The sequence below is a fragment of the Carettochelys insculpta genome, chromosome 12 (genome assembly GCF_033958435.1).
Source record: "Carettochelys insculpta isolate YL-2023 chromosome 12, ASM3395843v1, whole genome shotgun sequence".
NCBI lineage: Eukaryota > Metazoa > Chordata > Testudines > Carettochelyidae > Carettochelys > Carettochelys insculpta.
Window position 1 is genome coordinate 8280632 of NC_134148.1, and position 19190 is coordinate 8299821.

The 19190-nt window shown below is 43.7% G+C and overlaps 1 protein-coding gene across 5 annotated transcripts in view; it reads right to left on the reverse strand.

Moving 5' to 3' along the window:
* TMEM266 (transmembrane protein 266) overlaps positions 1 to 19190 on the reverse strand; it is a 231057-nt gene that overhangs the window by 51199 nt on the left and 160668 nt on the right. For 4 of the 5 annotated variants that reach the window (XM_075006775.1, XM_075006774.1, XM_075006779.1 and 1 more), the window contains 3 exons: positions 13857 to 13913; positions 11105 to 11243; positions 6980 to 7095 (listed from right to left, as the gene is read on the reverse strand). In XM_075006775.1, the coding sequence (XP_074862876.1) occupies positions 6980 to 7095; positions 11105 to 11243; positions 13857 to 13913 (312 nt within the window). Of the gene's footprint in view, positions 1 to 6979; positions 7096 to 11104; positions 11244 to 13856; positions 13914 to 18880; positions 19010 to 19190 lie in introns of those variants that run through there. The other variant, XM_075006777.1, reaches the window with a different exon arrangement.

Here is a 19190-nt window from a genome sequence, read left to right on the forward strand (position 1 = left end):
GGATGTGAGTCCCATCCAGAGCCCCGAAGCAACTGGGGAAGCCCGGGGTGGCAAAGCCCGCGATGGCGGCATCTGGGTCCCCAAGCCTCATGAGCCTGTGGAGGAGCATGGCATTCATGGTGCGGATGACCTGCAGGGGAAGCACATGGGAGAGCACCAATGAGGGGTGAGCAGGGTGTGTGTGGCCCTCCCCTGCCAGGGCCCCCCTCCCCTCCCCTGCCCCCCGCTCCTGCCAGGGTCCCCCTCCCCTCCCCTGCCCTCCCCTGCCAGGGCTGCCTCCCCCCTCCTCCCCCTGTGGGTCCTCTTACCTCCATGAGGACAGCCCCGACGGTGGCCTTGCCAATGCCAAACTGCTGGCCCACGGATCGGTAGCTGTCTGGAGTGGCCAGCTTCCAGACAGCGATGCCAACCCGTTTCTCCACACTGAGGGCACGCCGCATGGCAGTGTCCTGGTGCCTGAGTGAGGGGGTGAGCCACTGGCATAGCTCCAGAAATGTCTGCCGGCTCATGCGAAAGTTCCTGAGTCAGCGGTCGTCGTCCCACTCTCCGAGCACCAGCCTCTCCCACCAGTCGGTGCTGGTGGGGTAGCTCCACAGCCGGCGGCGTATGAGGCAGGGGGAGGGGGTCGGGGTGCTGCAGGGTTGGGTGTTGCGTCCTCCTCCCCTGCGGGCAGCTCCTCCTCTGTGGCAAGGAGGTGCTCAGCTGCCTCCTGCATGGCATGGAGCAGGGCGAGCACTGCTTCTGCAGAGGCGGCTGGGTGGACCTCTGGCTGCTGCGGCTGCTGCTGCTGCTCCTGCTGCGGGTCCATCATGACTGCGTCGCTTGAGGTGTGCGTGCCTATGGCTCTGCAGACCACGTGCTGTGCAGGCTGAGTGTGTCTGGGAGGGGCCCTTTAAGGGAGCGGCTAGCTGTTGCCCCGGAAGTGCTAGTCTGCCCTGTGACTCTGTCTGCAGCTGTGCCTGGCACCCTTATTTCGATGTGTGCTACTTTGGCGTGTAGACGTTCCCTCGCAGCGCCTATTTCGATGTGGTGCTGTGCAACGTCGACGTTGAACGTTGACGTTGCCAGCCCTGGAGGACGTGTAGACGTTATTCATTGAAATAGCCTATTTCGATGTCGCTACATCGAAATAAGCTACTTCGATGTAGGGTTCACGTGTAGACGTAGCTTTCTTAATGATTCCCAACATTTTGGTAGCTTTTTTGACTGCTGCTGCACACTGAGAGGATGTCGTCAGAGAACTATCCACAATGACTCCAAGATCTCTTTCTTGAGTGGTAGCAGCTAAGTCAGACCTCATCATTTTATATGTATAGTTGGGATTATATTTTCCAAAGTGCATTACTTTGCATTTATCAACATTGAATTTCATTTGCCATTTTGTTGCCCAATCACCCAATTTATTAAGGTCCTTTTGTAGATCTTCACAATCTGCTTGGGACTTAACTATTTGGAGTAGTTTTGTGTCAGCTGCAATTTTTGCCACCTCACTGTTTATCCCTTTTGCCAGATCATTTATAAATATGTTGAATACGACTGGTCCCAGCACAGACCCCTGGGGGAAACCACTATTTACCTCTCTCTATTCTGAAAACTGACCATTTGTTCTTACCGTTTGTTTCCAATCTTTTAACCAGTTACCAATCCAAGAGAGGACCTTCCCTCTTATCCCATGACAGTTAACTTTGTTCAAGAGCCTTTGGTGAGGGACCTTGTCAAAGGCTTTCTGAAAATCTAAGCACACTACATCCACAGGATTCCCTCTGTCCACATGCTTATTGACCCTTTAAAAAATTCTAATAGATTGGTGAGGCACAACTTTCCTTTGCAAAAGCCATGTTGACTCTTCTGCACCAAATTACGTTCATCAATGTCTCACAATTCTGTTATTTACTAGAGTTTCAACCAGTTCGCCTGGTACTGAAGTCAGGCTGACTGGCCTGTAGCCAGTCTGGAGCCCTTTTTAAAGACTGGCGTCACATTAGCTATCCTCCAGTCATCTGGAACAGGTTAAAAACTACTGTAAGTAGTCCTGCAATTTCACTTATGAGTTTCTTCAGAATGCTTGGGTGAATACCATCTGGCCCTGGTGACTTATCACTGTTCAGTTTATCAAATTTGTTCCAATACCTCTTCTAATGACACATCAGATTGAGACAGTTCAGATTTGTTACCTGAAAAGAATTGTTCAGGTTTTGGAATCTCCTTCACATCCTCAGCTGCGACGACTGATGCAAAGAAATCATTTAGTTTCCCTGCAATGGCCTTATCATCCTTGAGTGCTCCTTTAGCATCTCGATCATTCAGTGGCCCTACTGGTTGTTAAGCAGGCTTCCTGCCTCTGATGTACTTAAATTTGCTATTATTTTTTGACTCTGGCTAGCTGTTCTTCAAATTCTTTTTTGGCCTTCCTAATTATATGTTTACACTTCACTTGGCAGAGTTTATGTTCATTTCTATTTTCCTCACTAGGATTTAACTTCCATTCTTTAAAGGATGCCTTTTTGTCTCTCACTGCCTCTTTTACTTTGTTGTTTAAATACGGTGGCACTTTTTTGGTTCTCTTTACAATGTTTCCTATATTTGGGTATACATTTAAGCTGAGCCTCTATTATGGTGTCTTTAAAAAGTTTCCATGCAGCTTTCACTTTACATACTGTGCCTTTTAATTTCTGTGTAACTAGCTTTCTCATTTTTGTGTAATCCCCCTTTTTGAAATTAAATACTACACTCTTGGGCCTCTGTAATATTTTCTCAGCCACAGGAATGTCACATTTAATTACACTGTGGTCACTATTACTAAGCAGTCCAGAAATATTCACCTCTTGGACCAGATCCTGTACTCCACTTAGGACTAAATCAAGAATCGCCTCTCCTCTTGTGGGTTACAGGACTAGCTGCTCCAAGAAGCAGTCATTTAAGGTGTCAAGAAACTTTACTTAGCTTCCCGTCCTGAGGTGACATGTACCCAGTTGAGATGGGGATAGTTGAAATCCCCCATTATTACTGGTTTTTTTATTTTCATAGCTTCCCTAATCTCCCTGAGCATTCTACGGTCACTAACAGTCCTGGTCAGGTGGTCAGTAATATAACCCTACCATTATAGTCTTATTATTCAAGCATGGGATTATTATCCAGAGAGATTCTATGGAACAGTTTGGTTCATTTATCATTTTTACTTCATTTGATTTTACACTTTCTTTAATGTATGGTGCCACCCCGCTTCCAGCACGACCTGTTCTGTTCTTCTGATAAATTTTGTACCCTGGTATTACTGTGTCCCATTGATTATCTTCATTCCACCAAGTTTCTGTGATACCTATTATATTGATATCTTCACTTAATATAAGGCACTCTAGCTCACCCATCTTATTATTTAGTCTTCTAGCATTTGTATATAAGCACTTTAAGAACTGGTCACTCTTTATCTGCCTGCCATTATGTGATGTGATTGAAAGGGACTCCCTTTTACTTGACTGTTCCTCATCAGATACTACCTGTGTTTTTTCATGTTTCATCCTCTTCTCCTTACTAGGACATAGAGAATCTCCAATAAGAGATCCTGCCCTAAGGGATGCCATGATCCGAACCATGTGTGCCTCCACACTTGTCGGCCTTCCCCCAGTCCTTAGTTTAAAAGCAGCTCTATGACATTTTTAACTTCAAGTGCCAGCAATCTGGTTCCATTTTGGTTGAGGTGGAGCCCATCCTTTCTGTATAGGCTCCCCCTTTCCCAAAAGTTTCCCCAGTTCCTTATAAATCTAACCCCTCCCTCCTACACCATTGTCTCATCCATGCATTGAGACCCTGCAGTTCTGCCTAACTGGCCCTCCGTGTGGAACTGGAAGCATTTCAGATAACGCTACCATGGAGGTCCTGGACTTCAATTTCCTACCTAGCAGCCTAAATTTGGCTTCCAGGACCTCTCTCCTATCCTTCCCTATGTCACTGGTACCAACATGTACCACGACCACTTGCTCCTCCCCAGCATTACACATAAGCCTATCTAGATGTCTCAAGAGATCTGCAACCTTCGCACCAGGCAGGCAAGTCACCATGCGTTTCTCGCAGTCCTCACAAACCCAACTATCTACGATCCTAATGACTGAATCGCCCTTAACTAAAACCCATCTCTTCCTCTTAACTGGAGTTCCCTCTCCTGGAGAGGTATCCTCAGTGTGAGAGGAAGTTCATAAACTGATGACCTACAATCAGAACTGGTACAGGGACTGAAATTCCCACACCACTGACACGAAAGTTACAGCTACACCCTTCTCGGCTGGAATCCGCACCATTAATAAAAGCTTTGGATTAATTTTTTTATTTTAATAAAGTTGTTTCACCTGAAACTTAGTCCCTGTGTCTACATGAGCCCGGAAGGGGCATGTTAATGAGTGGGTTTGAAAGATGCTAATGAGGTGTTTCTATGAATAGGCAGCGCCTCATTAGCATAATGGAGCCCACGGCAATTCGAAAGTGCAGCTTTTCGAATCATGCACTGCCTGTGGAGACGGGGTCCTTCTGAAAGGACCCCCCAGTTTTCGAAAGCCCCTTCTTTCTATCTAGTATTAGGAAGAAGGGGCTTTCGAAAACTGGGGGGTCCTTTTGGAAGGTCCCCGTCTCCACAGGCCATGCGTGATTCGAAAAGCTGCACTTTCGAATCACTGTGGCCGCCATTATGCTAATGAGGCACTGCATATTCACAGCAGAGCTTCATAAGCATCTTTCAAACCCGCTCATTAACATGTCACTTTCAAAAGGAAGGGGCTCATGTATACCCAGCCAGTGTGTTTTATAGCCTTTACTACAAAATTACAATGCACATAGCTTAACACAATCCATTTTTACTTATTATTGTGAGCGCTAATATTTGGGAAGTTTTGTAAAATTATGCACATTTATGTCATGACAGTATTTTCAATACCTTCTACCTTGACTGCCTTCTCTTTTAAATATATCTTTTCTAATGCACGGGGAATGAATAAAATACCAGAAATTCAAACATCTTGGGACACTGAAAAAGGTCAAAATAGTAGTGCAGGCACTTTTGTTCATAAAATATATTATGACTTTCAAATGTGTGGCCAGCCAAACTTCAACATCTGGAAAGAATTTTTTATGTTTGTAAATTCATATATTTTGTGTCATTCCAGAATGGATATGTACTTTATAGATGAGATACCTGATCATCTGCCAGTCCCTGTCTCCCTCAAATATCCACTCCTGCCAAAAAAAATACATGTAGCTTGAGTTAACAGGACAATTCTTGCACCAACCTGGCTGCATCTACAGTGGCAGTTAGGGTCAGCCCTTTACATTGCACAAGGCACAGCACTTTTCATAGGCCTTTGCGAATTAGCTGGGTGGATTTAATTATTAGATTGAGAACAGGCTCCGGATTAAGTTCTCCCATTGATCTGTTGTGTGACTTTGGGCAAGTCACTTCACCTTTCTTACCCCTTCCACTTTCAGTATGACTTGTGTTTTGCAGATTGTAAGTTTTCTGGAGAAAGGGACTGTTTCTCACTGTTTGCATGGCACCTAGGTCTCTAAATACAATACAATGCAAATTTACTACTACTACTACTACTACTACTGATATATGTTTGATAGGATAGCAACTTTTTTCTGGTTTAAAGTGCAACTAGATGTTTTCCTTACCTTAGGCCCCACTGTATGGGACATTTTTCTGTTAAAAGTAAAGGATTTTAAAAAAAGGAATTTGAAAGTCCATTTTCATGGTATTAAAAGTAATTCAAAACATTTATTTCACTGCCAAAAACAGTGTTTTCAAACTGATATTAGTTCCTCTGTGTTTTTGAATGTCAGTGTGTTCATTCGAAACTATTTATTTTGTAAGACTGACCTTGCTTTTACTTAATGCCAAATTACTAAAAAAAAATTGGTCCTGGACAGAACCTAAAACCTTGAGTTGCTTCCAGAAACTTAAAGTTTCCACAACAGCATTTCTAAGTTGGACAAGAGTAGTGATAACTGATAAATTAGTTATTAGGAAAGTTATTCTCTTCCATTAAAAACAACAAAAGCTATGGGTAGAACCTCTCAAATTTGTGGTTTGGCATGATCACAGATGTTACTGAACCAGAGAGCCCCGGCAGCTGGTAACAGGAACCAGTGGAGAGTTGGGAGCTAGATGCCCCAGCTCAGAAGCCACAGCAAAGCTGGTGACAGGGGAGATGGCAGCATCTGGCTAGGGCTGGGAAGCCAGGGCTAAGGAGTTGGGTGCAGGGAACCATCCCCCATGGCCAGGCTGGAACTAGGGACCTGCAGCCAGGTCTAGAGAATGGTGGCTAGGGCTGGGGCTGGGAAGCCATAAACAGGGCTGGAAAGTGGTGGCCTGCAGCTAGGCGGGGGAACTGCATCTAGGGCTTGGGAGCTTCAGCCTGTGACCAGGGCTGGGGAACAGTGGCCATTGGTGGAGATGGGCAGCCATAGCCAGGGCTGGGGAGTGGTGGCCCACAGTGGAGCTGGGGAGCAGGAGCTGAGGCTGGGAAGTGGTCAAGGTTGGAGGCCAGGAAGTGGTCAGTGACTGGGAAGAGCGCTGGAGGCCAGCAGGGGATCATTGACCTTCCCTGGTCCAGCACTGCTCAGGTCCCCAGGGTACCAAACCAGGGAGTTGGAACCTGTACTATCTCCTTAATGGTACGAGGGAAGGACAGCTTTTCAGTGTTGTTTGACAACACCTACATGTTCTAAAGTTGTCTCCATTTCACATATGGGGGACAAAAACAAGTACAACACAGGCTGCAAGTTCCTGAAAGTAGCTAGAAACTTTAGCATTCCTGAGAGGTGTCAAGTTCAAGTCCTTGAGCTTTCAATACAAACTCCTAGTGGTACTTTTTCAAACAAACCTCTCAATTTGGCAACTAGTCAGTCTAGCAGCTAAGCTATTTCAGCCTTCAGGAAACCAGTGTCTTCAACAGACAACATGTAAATAAAAATAAAATGGAATTTTTACCCCTTGTTCCTGGCAGATCTGGGTCAGTCTTTCCAGCTGCTCATCTTGAATCACCTTTGCCTTCTCATACTGTTGAATCACCATCTCCAACTCCAGTTTCACTGGCAACACATAGGCTGGAAAAAACAAACAGGTGCTTGAAGAGGTTACTCACATGAAGTTGTCTGAGATGGTGTCCCTGGGGCACTCTACTACAGGTGTTCTAGCACCCATGCTTCTAGTCAGAGACCTTTGGTAGCACTGCCCTGTTTGGCTGCACATAGCAGCAGCTGTCTCATGCCCTCCAGAAGGCTACTCAAGGCATGTAGCCAACCATCACTCAGTTTCTTCTCTACCCTAAAAGTTCAAGTTGAAACTTTGAAGTAGAGGGGAGGAAAAATTTGTTACTGCACAAGGTGAGTAAGCTTCTTCTTCTTCTTCTTCTCCATCTTCGAGGAATGTCCCTGTGGGCACTCACTCCACTTGAGGTGACTGAAGAGCAGTGCCCTTCAGTGGAGAGAAGGAACTTCAGCAATGATGTCTGTACAATGGAGAGCACTGATCGCCTGAAGCGAAAATCTGTGGCTGACTGATGTTTGAGGGTGTGATATTTGGTGTGGATAACATCTGAAAAAATGCCATGTGTGTACGTGTCCAGTAACATAACTGCTTACTACGTGTAACTGGAGTGTCCTCAGTGACTAGGTTCTCTTATCAAAGAGGTCTAGGCATTTCCAATCTTTATCATAGGGCATGGTTTTGGTTTGATTCTGCATACGCCTTTCACTGATTGCCTCCACCCTCAGTGAGTTTGCAGAAGGGCAAGTAAACTAAACTCTGCTCCTTTAGCCGGCATGTACTACTTCTTGTCAGATCATTTACAAGAAGGAGGGGGTCTACCACAGGCTTTCTGCTGGGTCCATGATGGCAGCATTAATAAGAACACAAGAATGGCCATACTGGGTCAGACCAAAGGTCCATTTAGCCCCGTATCCTGTCTTCTGACAAACATCAATGCCAGATGCCCCAGAGGGAGCTAACAGAACAGGTAATCATTAAGTGATCTCTTTCTTGTCATCCATTTCCAGCCTCTGACAGCTTATAGATATGGATGGACCTAATTTCCATGGATTTGTCTAGCTCTTTTTTGAACCCCGTTAAAGTCTTGCTCTTCACAACCTCCTCTGGCGAGGAGTTCCACAGGCCGACCATGCACCACATGAAGAAAAACTTCTGTTTGTTTGTTTTAAACCTGGCACCCATTCATTTCATTTGCTGACCTCTAGTTCTTATGTTATGGGAACTGTGACAAGTCCCTTGTCAGCCCCTGTGGGTCCCTGCGCTTCCTGGCGGTTCTCTGTTGACTCAGAGACTCACGGAGGCCCCTTATCTGCCCAGGCCTTTCCAAAGGCAGGAGTCTCCACTTAGTGAGCCACCCTCACCATAGGCAAGTCCAGAGTGGGGAGGATAAAGCCAGTCCCCTTGCAGGCCCGTGCCTGCTCCAGTGGAGTAATCCCCCTGGGGAAGGGGTGGGGGGAGTCCAGACCTGCCCTCTACCCTGGACTCCGGTCCAGGGTCCCTACGAGGACAAGAGGCAACTGGCAGGGCCTTCCCCCTTGCCCCAAAGTAGCAACCTCACCCTGGGCCACTTCACCCACCGCTTCCCCGTGGTACCTTCTCACTCGCTCACTTACTTACTCGCTCGCTCTGCTCTGCTCTGCTCTGCTCCGCTCCTCCGGTGCACCTTCCAAAACCTTCCCCCCTGCTACCAGATGGGGAGCCTTTTATAGGGAGTGCAGGGCCCAGCTGACCAATGAGGGCTTGGGCCTAGTCAGGGAACAAAAAAGCATTGGCCCACCATCCAGTATACCGTCCTTCTAGAAGGTTCCTGAAGCTTCCAGGTAGGGGTCTGCCACAGAACAAACAAGTAACTTTTCCTTATTTACTTTTTCCACACCTGTCACTATTTTATATAACTCTGTCTTATCTCCCCTTAGTTTCCTCTTTGCTAAGCTGAAATGGGCAGTACTATCTTTGCTGATGGAGGATTAGCCAGGGGGATGTCTACTGACTCCACTCCTCTTATACACAAATCCTGAAAGAATTTAAATTCACCTCCTGATGGCAAAGAAGGTGGCATTGTTGTGTCATCCAGGGATCAGTGAGTAGGTGGGAGGGTGTCACACCATCCAGCCTTCTTGCAATTCGTCAGCTTCCTCCTGCAGCAATTCTGGAAAAGCTGGAGCAGATGGCAGAGAAGGTGACCATGTGCTGGATCTGGATGGGTTGGACACCAGGGTAGGAGAGAAAAAACTGATTGATGGTTGGTTATGTAACAGAGTAGCCTGTCAGAATGGGATGAGATGGCTGCTGTGCATATGCAGCCAACCAGGGCACTGCTACCAAAAGTCTCTGATTAGAAGCAGAGGGTGCCAAAATACCTGAAGTAGAGTGTCCACACAGGGACCCAATGTGGGTCATAAGCAGGTTTTGAATCCTGGATGTTAGATCCCCAGCTGAGAACCATCCCCTGAGTTACAGGCAGAACTAGAGCTGAAGTGCACATTGCAACTTTGCCTAATGTTTTACACTAGTGCAGATCTATTACAGCATTTATTACAGCTAGTCAAAAGCATTCTCTGCTTTGCATTCTGCATGTCTTGATAACATTTTCAAAATGTGGGCGCGTACTACCTTGCAGAAGAGCCAGTCCACAGCTGTACACATTTTAACATTGACTCCTCAATTCAACTGAAGAAAATGTCTATATGAAGGAAAAGTGAACTAAGGGTGAGATTTTCAAAAGGCACAAATGGCAGTTAGGCACCTAACTTCTTTGATTTTCAACAGGAGTTGGGCAACTAACTGCCATTTATGCCTTTCTGCTTTAAAAATGTTCACCAAGTTGGGTAAGGCAAGTTGCGCACTTTATTCAGGATGACTGTCTAAATTTGACTGTATTTCTTGAGTTCTTCACTACATGAATCAAATCCTGAATTTTGGTCACAGTACTTCACCCGACAGGGTTCTCTCCTGTTGGAACTTCAGATTCCTCAGTGCCTAGAACAAAAACACCACTGTGACACACTCTCACAGAAGCAAAGTGATCCTAGGTCTCATTCTTTCCGCATTTCTCCTCCCTGCATCCCGGAATCCCATATACTGATAGCAAAACAACTTAGGGTTTGATAATAGACGTAACTGCCCTCTGCCTGTGCTAATATCCCCTTTCTTGAATCCCTGTTTACATGCTCAGACACTGCTTCTGTTCTCTACAGTCTTAACTCTTCAAGCTGCTCCCCTATCTCCCAATGTAATCCTATGCAAAACAGCCCTGGTACACAGCTAATTAAGGTCAGATTAATAGTATAGATAGACCTGTGAAAAACCTGCAGCAGGGAACATCGAAGACACAAATAAAAAAAAAAAGAGGAGGAAAGTAGAATGGATCAAGATTGAGGATGCTTGGGCTGGCAAAGAGGAACAGCAAGAAGGAAAATGTTGGAAGCAATTATTTTGATGAAGATGGAAGGAATATCTCATGGTAAGTGGTGAGAGGGCATCATGTCAGCAGCGTTTTCTTTTCAGGATAGGTGTCATGAAAGTAGAGCTCAAAAATAATTCATAAAGCATCATAAGGCATTTAGATATGAAAATTAATTTCTAATGTCACCAGTGGGAGTCACAACACTAAATACCTGTATGAAGGGGTAGACTAAGCCCCCATGCCCCCTACAGGAGGCGAGAGACCTTGCCACACTCCATCCCAGTCAGAGGAGCAGAAAAGAGGTCCTCCAGACAGGATAGAGTGGCTATCTCTGTGGCAGACAATCAGGACCCAGCAGGCCAGAAGCTGCTGGGCTAGGTCCTGACAGTTCCTCATAGGAGCCCAACCCAGGAATGTCTATATACTGGCTGGGAGATCAGCAGCACTATAGACAGCTCTGAGTGCAAGCTGAACACAAACATCAGTAAGGCCCAGAGGCAGTGGCCAAAGCCTGGCCATAAATCTAATACAAGAAGCAACAGCACCATGGACAGGGCTAGTCAGATCCTAGCTTCAGAACCCTGAAGACAACCAGACAGGGCAGCATCCAGGGGAATCAACAAACCAACTCCCTTGTCAGCAAGTTGATTACCACTTACCATCAATAATTCTTTTCACTCTCCATATTCGCAGGGTTATAATGAGACTGATGGCATCCCAAGGACTGCTTGGGCCATTTGCCACTGTAGAGGCCACCATTGGAGCCAAGGATAAAATTATTACAGCACCATCAAATACCTAAAATGAGAAAAGTAAAGTGACCTGATGGCATTTCACAACATCCTGGACTATGGGTAGTCTTTATATCTCTAACAAACAGAACAATCCAGTACTGAATTGCCAGGATGCTCCATGCAGGGCTGAGAGGTCGGAGCTGTGTGTCTCTCTGAAAACCCGGCCACTGGCTGAGCAATTTGCGAGGAGGTGGGCAAGATGCCAGGGAGGCAAGTGGTACCATGGTGTGACCATGGTCCCTGATTACACTGCACCATTTGTAGAGCCATCGGTATGCCGAGTCTCACTGGGAAGTGTTGGTCTGGTACCATCTAGGAGCCCAGGATAGAAGCAGGGCTGGTGCCCAAGCACACACTACCTGGCAACAGGGAGCTTGTGGAGGCATTTTGGGATTGGTACTGAGCTTGAGACAGTGCCATTATTAGCTGGTTAACTTCCTGTAGGTGTCTTGGCAAACATGTTTTCAGGAGATATCTGAATAAGGAGAGTTCAGTGGCCCTGGGGAATCAGCTCACGAATGGCTATTCCATGTATGGGAGGTGATGTGGGAGAAGGCATGGAAAGGTTTATGGGAGAAGTGGACAAATGGCATGTCAAGAACAGAATCGTTGGCAAAGCAGGGACAATGAAATTGAGGGCAAGGCTAATAATAATGCTTGGGCTGGACCACCACATCCTGGAATGGCATAAGGCAGAATTCTGTAGCCCCAGACTTTGTGGAAAGTCCCAGCATACGTCTTATTTACTCATTGATTGAACAGGAAAGCAGGACGTATACCACTACAAGAAAATTGCATTAAGAACTGAACATAAACAAAGTCCATAACAAGTTGTAATCCTCACTGGCATCATCTGTAGGATGCTGGAATACAACACATCCCTTTAAAAAGTGAAATGAAACTGCTGAAATTTATGTTTTGCTGGGTAAAATCAAAATACTACTTGGCTTCCGTACCATACCGTATGTGTCACTTTGAATATGCAAGCCATAAAAAATGGTTTGAGGTTTAGTTATGGAAGATCTGTACATTTCTAAATGTGGCTTTATATGCAATCAAAACCAGATTTCCTGTCCTCTTTTGGAGAGCATTTAGTTTATTAGCTTTATGTTCCATTTAATCCCTATTTCTGTCTCAGCAATATTATAATTACTGAAAATGTAATGTACCCTAACTACTGCTGCACTTTAGCTGTGTAAATTCTTGAGTAGTCATCATTTAGTTAGTTATGTACATTATTTTTTCTTGGTCAGAACCATAATAGCTAGAAATATTTTTGAACACAATTATCAGTAGCATGTACCAGCCATGGTCTTCTTGAGAAGTAGGGACAGGCGTTTGTTGTCTACTATAAAATTATGTGACAGATTATTTGCATTGTGTGGGTTTAGCCTATGCCTTGTCTATACTAGAGCCAGAATCAAGTCTGGGGAGGGCGTTAGCAACACTGTTAAAAAATTGTATTGTACACAAAACATAATGCCCCAGAATGGTCAACATACTTTGACTTTTCATGGTTTTTCACTAGAACTAGTCTGAAAACTGATTTCCTCCCCCATGGAAAATTTTCATTTTGATTTTTTATCACCCTGATTGGGAGGAAAAGCCAAATAATAAATTTGGATACAAAAAGCCTTTTTGAATAAAAGAACCAAAGCTTTAGTTCTGAAAATATTAAAATGGTATGCTTCTGCTTTTTTCCCCCCAAAACGAAATTTGTTGAAATCTGATTTCATTAAAAGTTTTAGTTTTTGTTAAAACAGTATTTTCAAAACAGAAACATTTTTGAGGAAAAATATCTTACCAGCTCTAGTTTATGATTAGGGAAATATGGTTAGACCATTAGATACAAATTCTCAATCATATTTTCAGACAGGTTCTCAGGCTCCTGTTATCATTATAATATGGATGGGGATTAGATAATCACAGTCAGACTCACGCAGTTCCCAAATGGAAATTCTTGTCCACAGCAAAATTATACTAAAACTGTGATACAAAAAAAAGTGTGTTTAAACCACTGTTCTAACTGTCATCAGTCTGACCCTTCCCACTGTGGACAGGGTTTTAATTTGCATTTCATTTCATCATTGTACGCAGGGAGTAACATGCATGAATCTGTGGCTAGTGCTACACTCACCCCTCGTGCTGGCAGCTTGATGCAAATAAGTGGTCTCAAAAATGCAAAATAGATGCTCCTTTGCATATTAACAGCAGAAAACAAGCAGTGAAGATGTGATTCTGTCAGCAAAAACCCCCTCTGTTGCCAGCCCCTCATCCCTGATTTTTTCCAGGCTTAAGGGGCTGGTGACAGAGGGGGATTTTGTTCGCAGAACCTGCTTGTTTTCTGTTTTGCTGGTCTTCACTGCTTGTTTTCTGCTGTGAACAAGCAAATGAGCCACTTGAATATGCAAATGGCTGACGATTTTGCATTTTTGAGACTGTTCATTTGCATCAAGCTGTTGGCACTGGGGGTAAGTGTAACACCAGCCTGAGAGTGTAAATTCCTATAGCTAAAGCACCAACTTCTATAGCTAAAGCACACACTGCAGAAACAGTTAATTATTCTAACTTTGCCATGCTGAAACATAAACAGTGTTTTTGTGGCACTTTTACTTACCTCTATTTTGTTTTCAATGTAATCCCATATACCGAGAACCACAATTCTCAAAATAGTCTAACAAGAAATATTAAGAAAAGGACAACAATTTATTATAACTTACATGCCACACATTAAGAAATCCCTCTGAATTAATAAAACACTTAAATATGGCTGTTGATTAATCCCAGTTAATTCATGTGATTAACTAAAACACTTTACCGTAATTAATTGCACTATTAAACAATAGAATACCAATAGAAAATTATTACATATTTTGGATGTCTTCTATATTTTCTGTTACAATACAGAATACAAAATGCATAATGCTGACTTAAGAATTTTATTACAAATATTTGCACTGTAAAAATGACAAAAAACTGAAAAATGATGTTTCAGTTCAGCTTATAGAAATACAAAGGTTATGTCCTGATTAGCACGCCCTTTCAAAAGACACTTTGGAATATGCTAATGAGGCATCACAACGAATATGCAGAACCTCATTAGCATAACGGCAGCTGTGGCACTTGGACTGTGCCGCTTTCGATCACACGTGGCTCATCTACACGGGGTCCTTTTCAAAAGGACCCCACACACTTTGAAATCCCCTTATTCAGTTATAGGAATAAGGGGATTTCAAAGTGTGAGGGGTCCTTTCGAAAAGGACCCCAGGTAGACGAGCCACACGCGATCGAAAGCGGCACGGTCCAAGTGCCGTGGCCATCATTATGCTAAAGAGGTGCTGCATATTAATTGCGGCACCTCATTAGCATATCCCGAAGTGTCTCATTAGCATCCCCCTTTCAAAAGGGGGGTGCTAGTGTAGACACAGTCTATAGTGCAAATTCCATACCATGAAAGTGCAATTTACGAATGTAGAAACTTCTGTTAACGTAACTGTACTCAAAAAAGGAAAAAAGCCCAACAACATAAAACTCTAAAACCTAGGCTTCTTGTTCAATCTATCAACAGAAGGCAGACAAATAAGTTTGTTTACATTTACAAGAGCCAGTGTTACCCGTTTCTTATTTGCAATGTCACCTAAAAGTGAGAACAGGCATTCACATGGCACTAATGTAGCCAACGTCATAAGATATTTATGTGCCCGATGTGCTAAAGATTCATTTGTTCCTTTATCTTTCAATGACCATTCCAGAGGACATGCTTCATGCTAATGCTCATAAAAAAAAAGTGTTTATTAAATCTGTGACTGAACTCGTTGGGGGGAGAATTGTGAATTTCCTGTGTTGTTTTACTCGCATTCTGCCGTATAGTTCACGTGATAGGTGTCTCATGCAATGATCCAGTGCCTCTTCATTTTAAGAGCAACTTTCACAGCAGATTTGACAAAATGCAAAGATGGTATCAAAGTGAGATTTGTAAAAATAGGAATAGCCTTTGACCCAAGATTTAAGAATCTGAAGTGTTAACCAAAAGCTGAGAGGAATGAGATACAGATCCTGCTTTCAAAAGTCCTACAAAAGCAACATTGTGATGAGTGAAAACTACATAACCAAACCACAAAAAATAAAAAGTCCCAAACAAAACAACAAAAAACCCCAAAACCCCAAACTTATGTTGGTGGCATCTGACTCAGATGAAGAAAATGAACATAGCAACATAGACCACTACAACGGGAAATCCACTGCCCTCACAACAGGACCAAGCACCATCTAGAGTCTCTAGACAATCCCTGCTAGGTGTCTATTTAACCTGCTCTTAAATATCTCCAGTGATGGAGATGCCACAACCTCCCTAGGCAATTTATTCCAGTGTTTGACCACCCTGACAGTTAGGAAATTGTTCCTAATGTCCAACCTAAACCTCCCTTGCTGTAGTTTAATCCCATTGCTTCTTGTCCTATCCTCACAGGCTAAGAAGAACAATTTTTCTCCCTCCTTGTAACACTCTTTATGTACTTGAAAACCACTACCCTGTCCCCTCTCAGTCGTCTCTTTTCTAAACTAAACAAGCCCAGTTCTTTCAGTCTTCCTTCACAGCTCATGTCCGCTAGACCTTTAATCATTCTTGTTGCTCCTTTCTGGACCTTCTCCAATTTGTCCACATCTTTCTGGAAATGTGGTGCCCAAAACACAATACTCAAACTGAGACCTAATCAGCGTAGAATAGAGCGGAAGAATGACTTCTCATGTCTTGCTCACCACACCACAGTTAACGCATCCCAGAATCATGTTTGCTTTTTTTGCAACAGCATCATACCACTGACTCATGCATCAGTCCACTCCTCTAGAACGGTGGCTAAAGCATGAACATGAATATTTAGTACATCTGCCATGTAAATATCTTGTGATGCCAGCTAAACAGTGCCATGCCTGTACTCACTTGCAGGTGACATTGTAAACAAGAAGCGGGCAGCATCTCCTGCAAATTGTAACCAAACTTGTTTGTCTGCGTGATTGGCTGTATAGGAAGTAGAACTTAGTGGACCTGTAGTCTCCAAAGTTTTACATTGTTTTATTTTTGAATGCAGTTTTTTGGTACATAATTCTATATTTGTAAGTTCAACTTCCATGACAAAGACGTTGCACTACAGTACTTGTACTTGGGGAATTGAAAATTACTGTTTCTTTTGGTTTTTCTACAGAGCAAATATTTGTAATCAAAATACATATAAAGTGAGCACTGTGCATTCTGTGTTCTAATTTAAATAAATATATTGAAAATGCAGAATAATAAGTGGTATTCTACTACTGTTTAACATCACAATTAATTTTTAATTGCTTAACAGCTCTACAGTTAACCCTTACATGCTCCTCCGCTGGGGTTCTCTCTCTTCACAGCAAAGGGACATTTCCTCATTTTAAAGTCCCAGGGAGTTAGAGTGCGGGGAATGGGGTCAAATGTCTGCACCCAAGTCTGCTATTAAGCAAACAGCACAGGTTTAGCTTATTTACTTAGAAAAGGGGAATCATAAGTAAACATGCCACAAAGCAGTGATGAATCGCTATGAAAATTCCAACAGCACGTTTCCCATTTTTCTATGATATAGGTGCTTTCAAAAGATGGAATTAAAAAGTTCTATAATTTCACTCATGCAAAACTTAGGGCTCCATTCTGCAGAAGTCAGATTAAAATGTACTTTATACTCAAGTGCAGCATTAACACATAGATGTGTGGCTTGTAAAATACACCAACATTTTATTCTGCCTGTCTATAAATATAATTTATCAGAGAGAGCTTGGCAGATATGTGAGAGAGGTGCCCACGCCAAAAAGGAGTCAGAATGAAAATGTCTTTGACTATACAGGTCTTCTATTCATTCAAAATACAATTACTTTAAACCACCTCAAAACTCTGGGTTCATGCTGCCACCAGTTTCTCAATACAGTCATTGTAACCTAGTCATGGAATAGCATTGAGTTATTCCGCGTACCATTGTTCATACTCAAGAACCTGATTATCCATTGTCTTGCACTTTATGTAGCCATTTTCACCTGAGCAAAGTGAGTTGAAATTGCTCCAGATCAGGTGGGTAGCTGTTTATACTTATTTCGTACAAATACAAAAGATTACACTGGCTGCAAGACACTGCAGAATCAAGTACCAGATCAACAGTTCACTGATCATGAAGGTAAATGGATCAGCTAATGTGCTTAAAATAGCTCACGCACAGCTTGTGACATCTGAGTCTGTTTTGCTGAAAAGGCGTGTGCCCAGATTCACTGATGGGGGTTGCGGGGTGGAGACTACGGGGGGCAAGTTGCACTGCAGGACTGGTCTTTCAAAGGAGCCCAGAACTCCAGCCATCGTGGGGACCAAAATAGCAGTGGCAACAGCTGGAGATCTGGGCCCCTTTGAATTGTTGTGGCAGTGCAGCTCTGGATGCGCATGGCTGGGAGGGAGCAGATGTGTGTGAGGGGAGGCCAAATGCCTGCCCCCTGAAATTGGCTCTGCCCCTTCTGGGGCATGAAGCCAGGCCCCACTGCCACCTCTCTGTGGCGCTGGGTGTGCCAGTCAGGATAATTAATGTGGTTACCCTTTTTCCCTTTGAGGAAGCATTATGGGACCATTAGGATTAGGGACCAATGCTGATAAACTTACACTACAGAAAATACTTTTTCACCTGAAGGATCCCAAAATTATTCGCAAATTTAGCTAACTGATAGACCATTCACAGCAGTCACAACATTGACCTGTCACAAAGCTGCCCGTGGGACAAGACTGCAATTGTTCAACTGGCAGGAAGGACTTAATAACATTATAAGGTTCCCTCTGAGGAACAGCTCCTCTAACAATTCCACACTCACCAGTACTATGTAGAAAGTGAATGGCAAGATCTTAGGACATCTAAACAGTGCTACACTTACAGCATTTTCATTACACAGCATTCCCACTGGAAATACACATTGGTTGACATTTCATACTTGTCCTATAAGTGCTAGAGTTCTCAGTCCTTGCCTTAACAGAACAAGGATTTGTGAAAAACAAACAAAAAGGATCGCAATTTAAAGCCTTATCCCCATATTTTTGCCCCAGAAACAGAATCAAATAATAGAATCATAGAAAATTAGGGTTGGAAAAGACCTCAGGGGATCATCTAGTCCAATCCCCTGCTCAAAGCAGGACCAACATCAGCTAAATCTTTCCAACCAGGGCTTTGTCAGACTTGGCATTAAAAACCTTTAAGGATGGAGATTCCACCACCTCCCTATGTAACCCATTCCAGTGCTTCATCACCCTCCTAGTGAAATAGTTTTTCCTAATATCCAACCTACGTTCGTCCAACTGCAACCTGAGATCATTCCTCTTTGTTTGGTCACCTGCCACCACTGAGAATAGTTGGTATTCATTTTCTTTGGAACCTTCCTTCAGTCAGTTGAAGGCTGCTGCTAAATCTCCCCCCATTATTCTCTTCTGATGATTAAAAAACCCAGTTCCCTCAGCTTGTGCTCACAAGACATGTGCCCCAACATCCTAATCATTTTTGTTGTCCGCCATTGGGTTCTCTACAATTTGTCCTTATCCTTTGCGCATGGAGGTGGGGAGGAACAAAACTAGATGCTATACTCCAGATGAGGCCTCACCATAGCTGAATAGATGGGGATAATCACTTTCCTCAATCTCCTGACTCCTGGGGCACTTTGCTTGATTCTGGCTTGATTTGTTGTTGAGCCCAATGATCTAGTCAGTTTTCTATCCACCTTATAGTCCATTCATCCAGGTGACAGCTGTCTAGCTTGCTGGCAAGAGTACTATGAGAAGCTGTATCAAAAGCTTCGCTAAAGAAAAGTATGTCACATCCACTGCCTTCCCAGTTCCACAGAGCCAATTATGTCATCATAGAAAGCAATCAGGCTGGTCAGGCATGACTTGCCCTTGGTGAATCCATTTTGA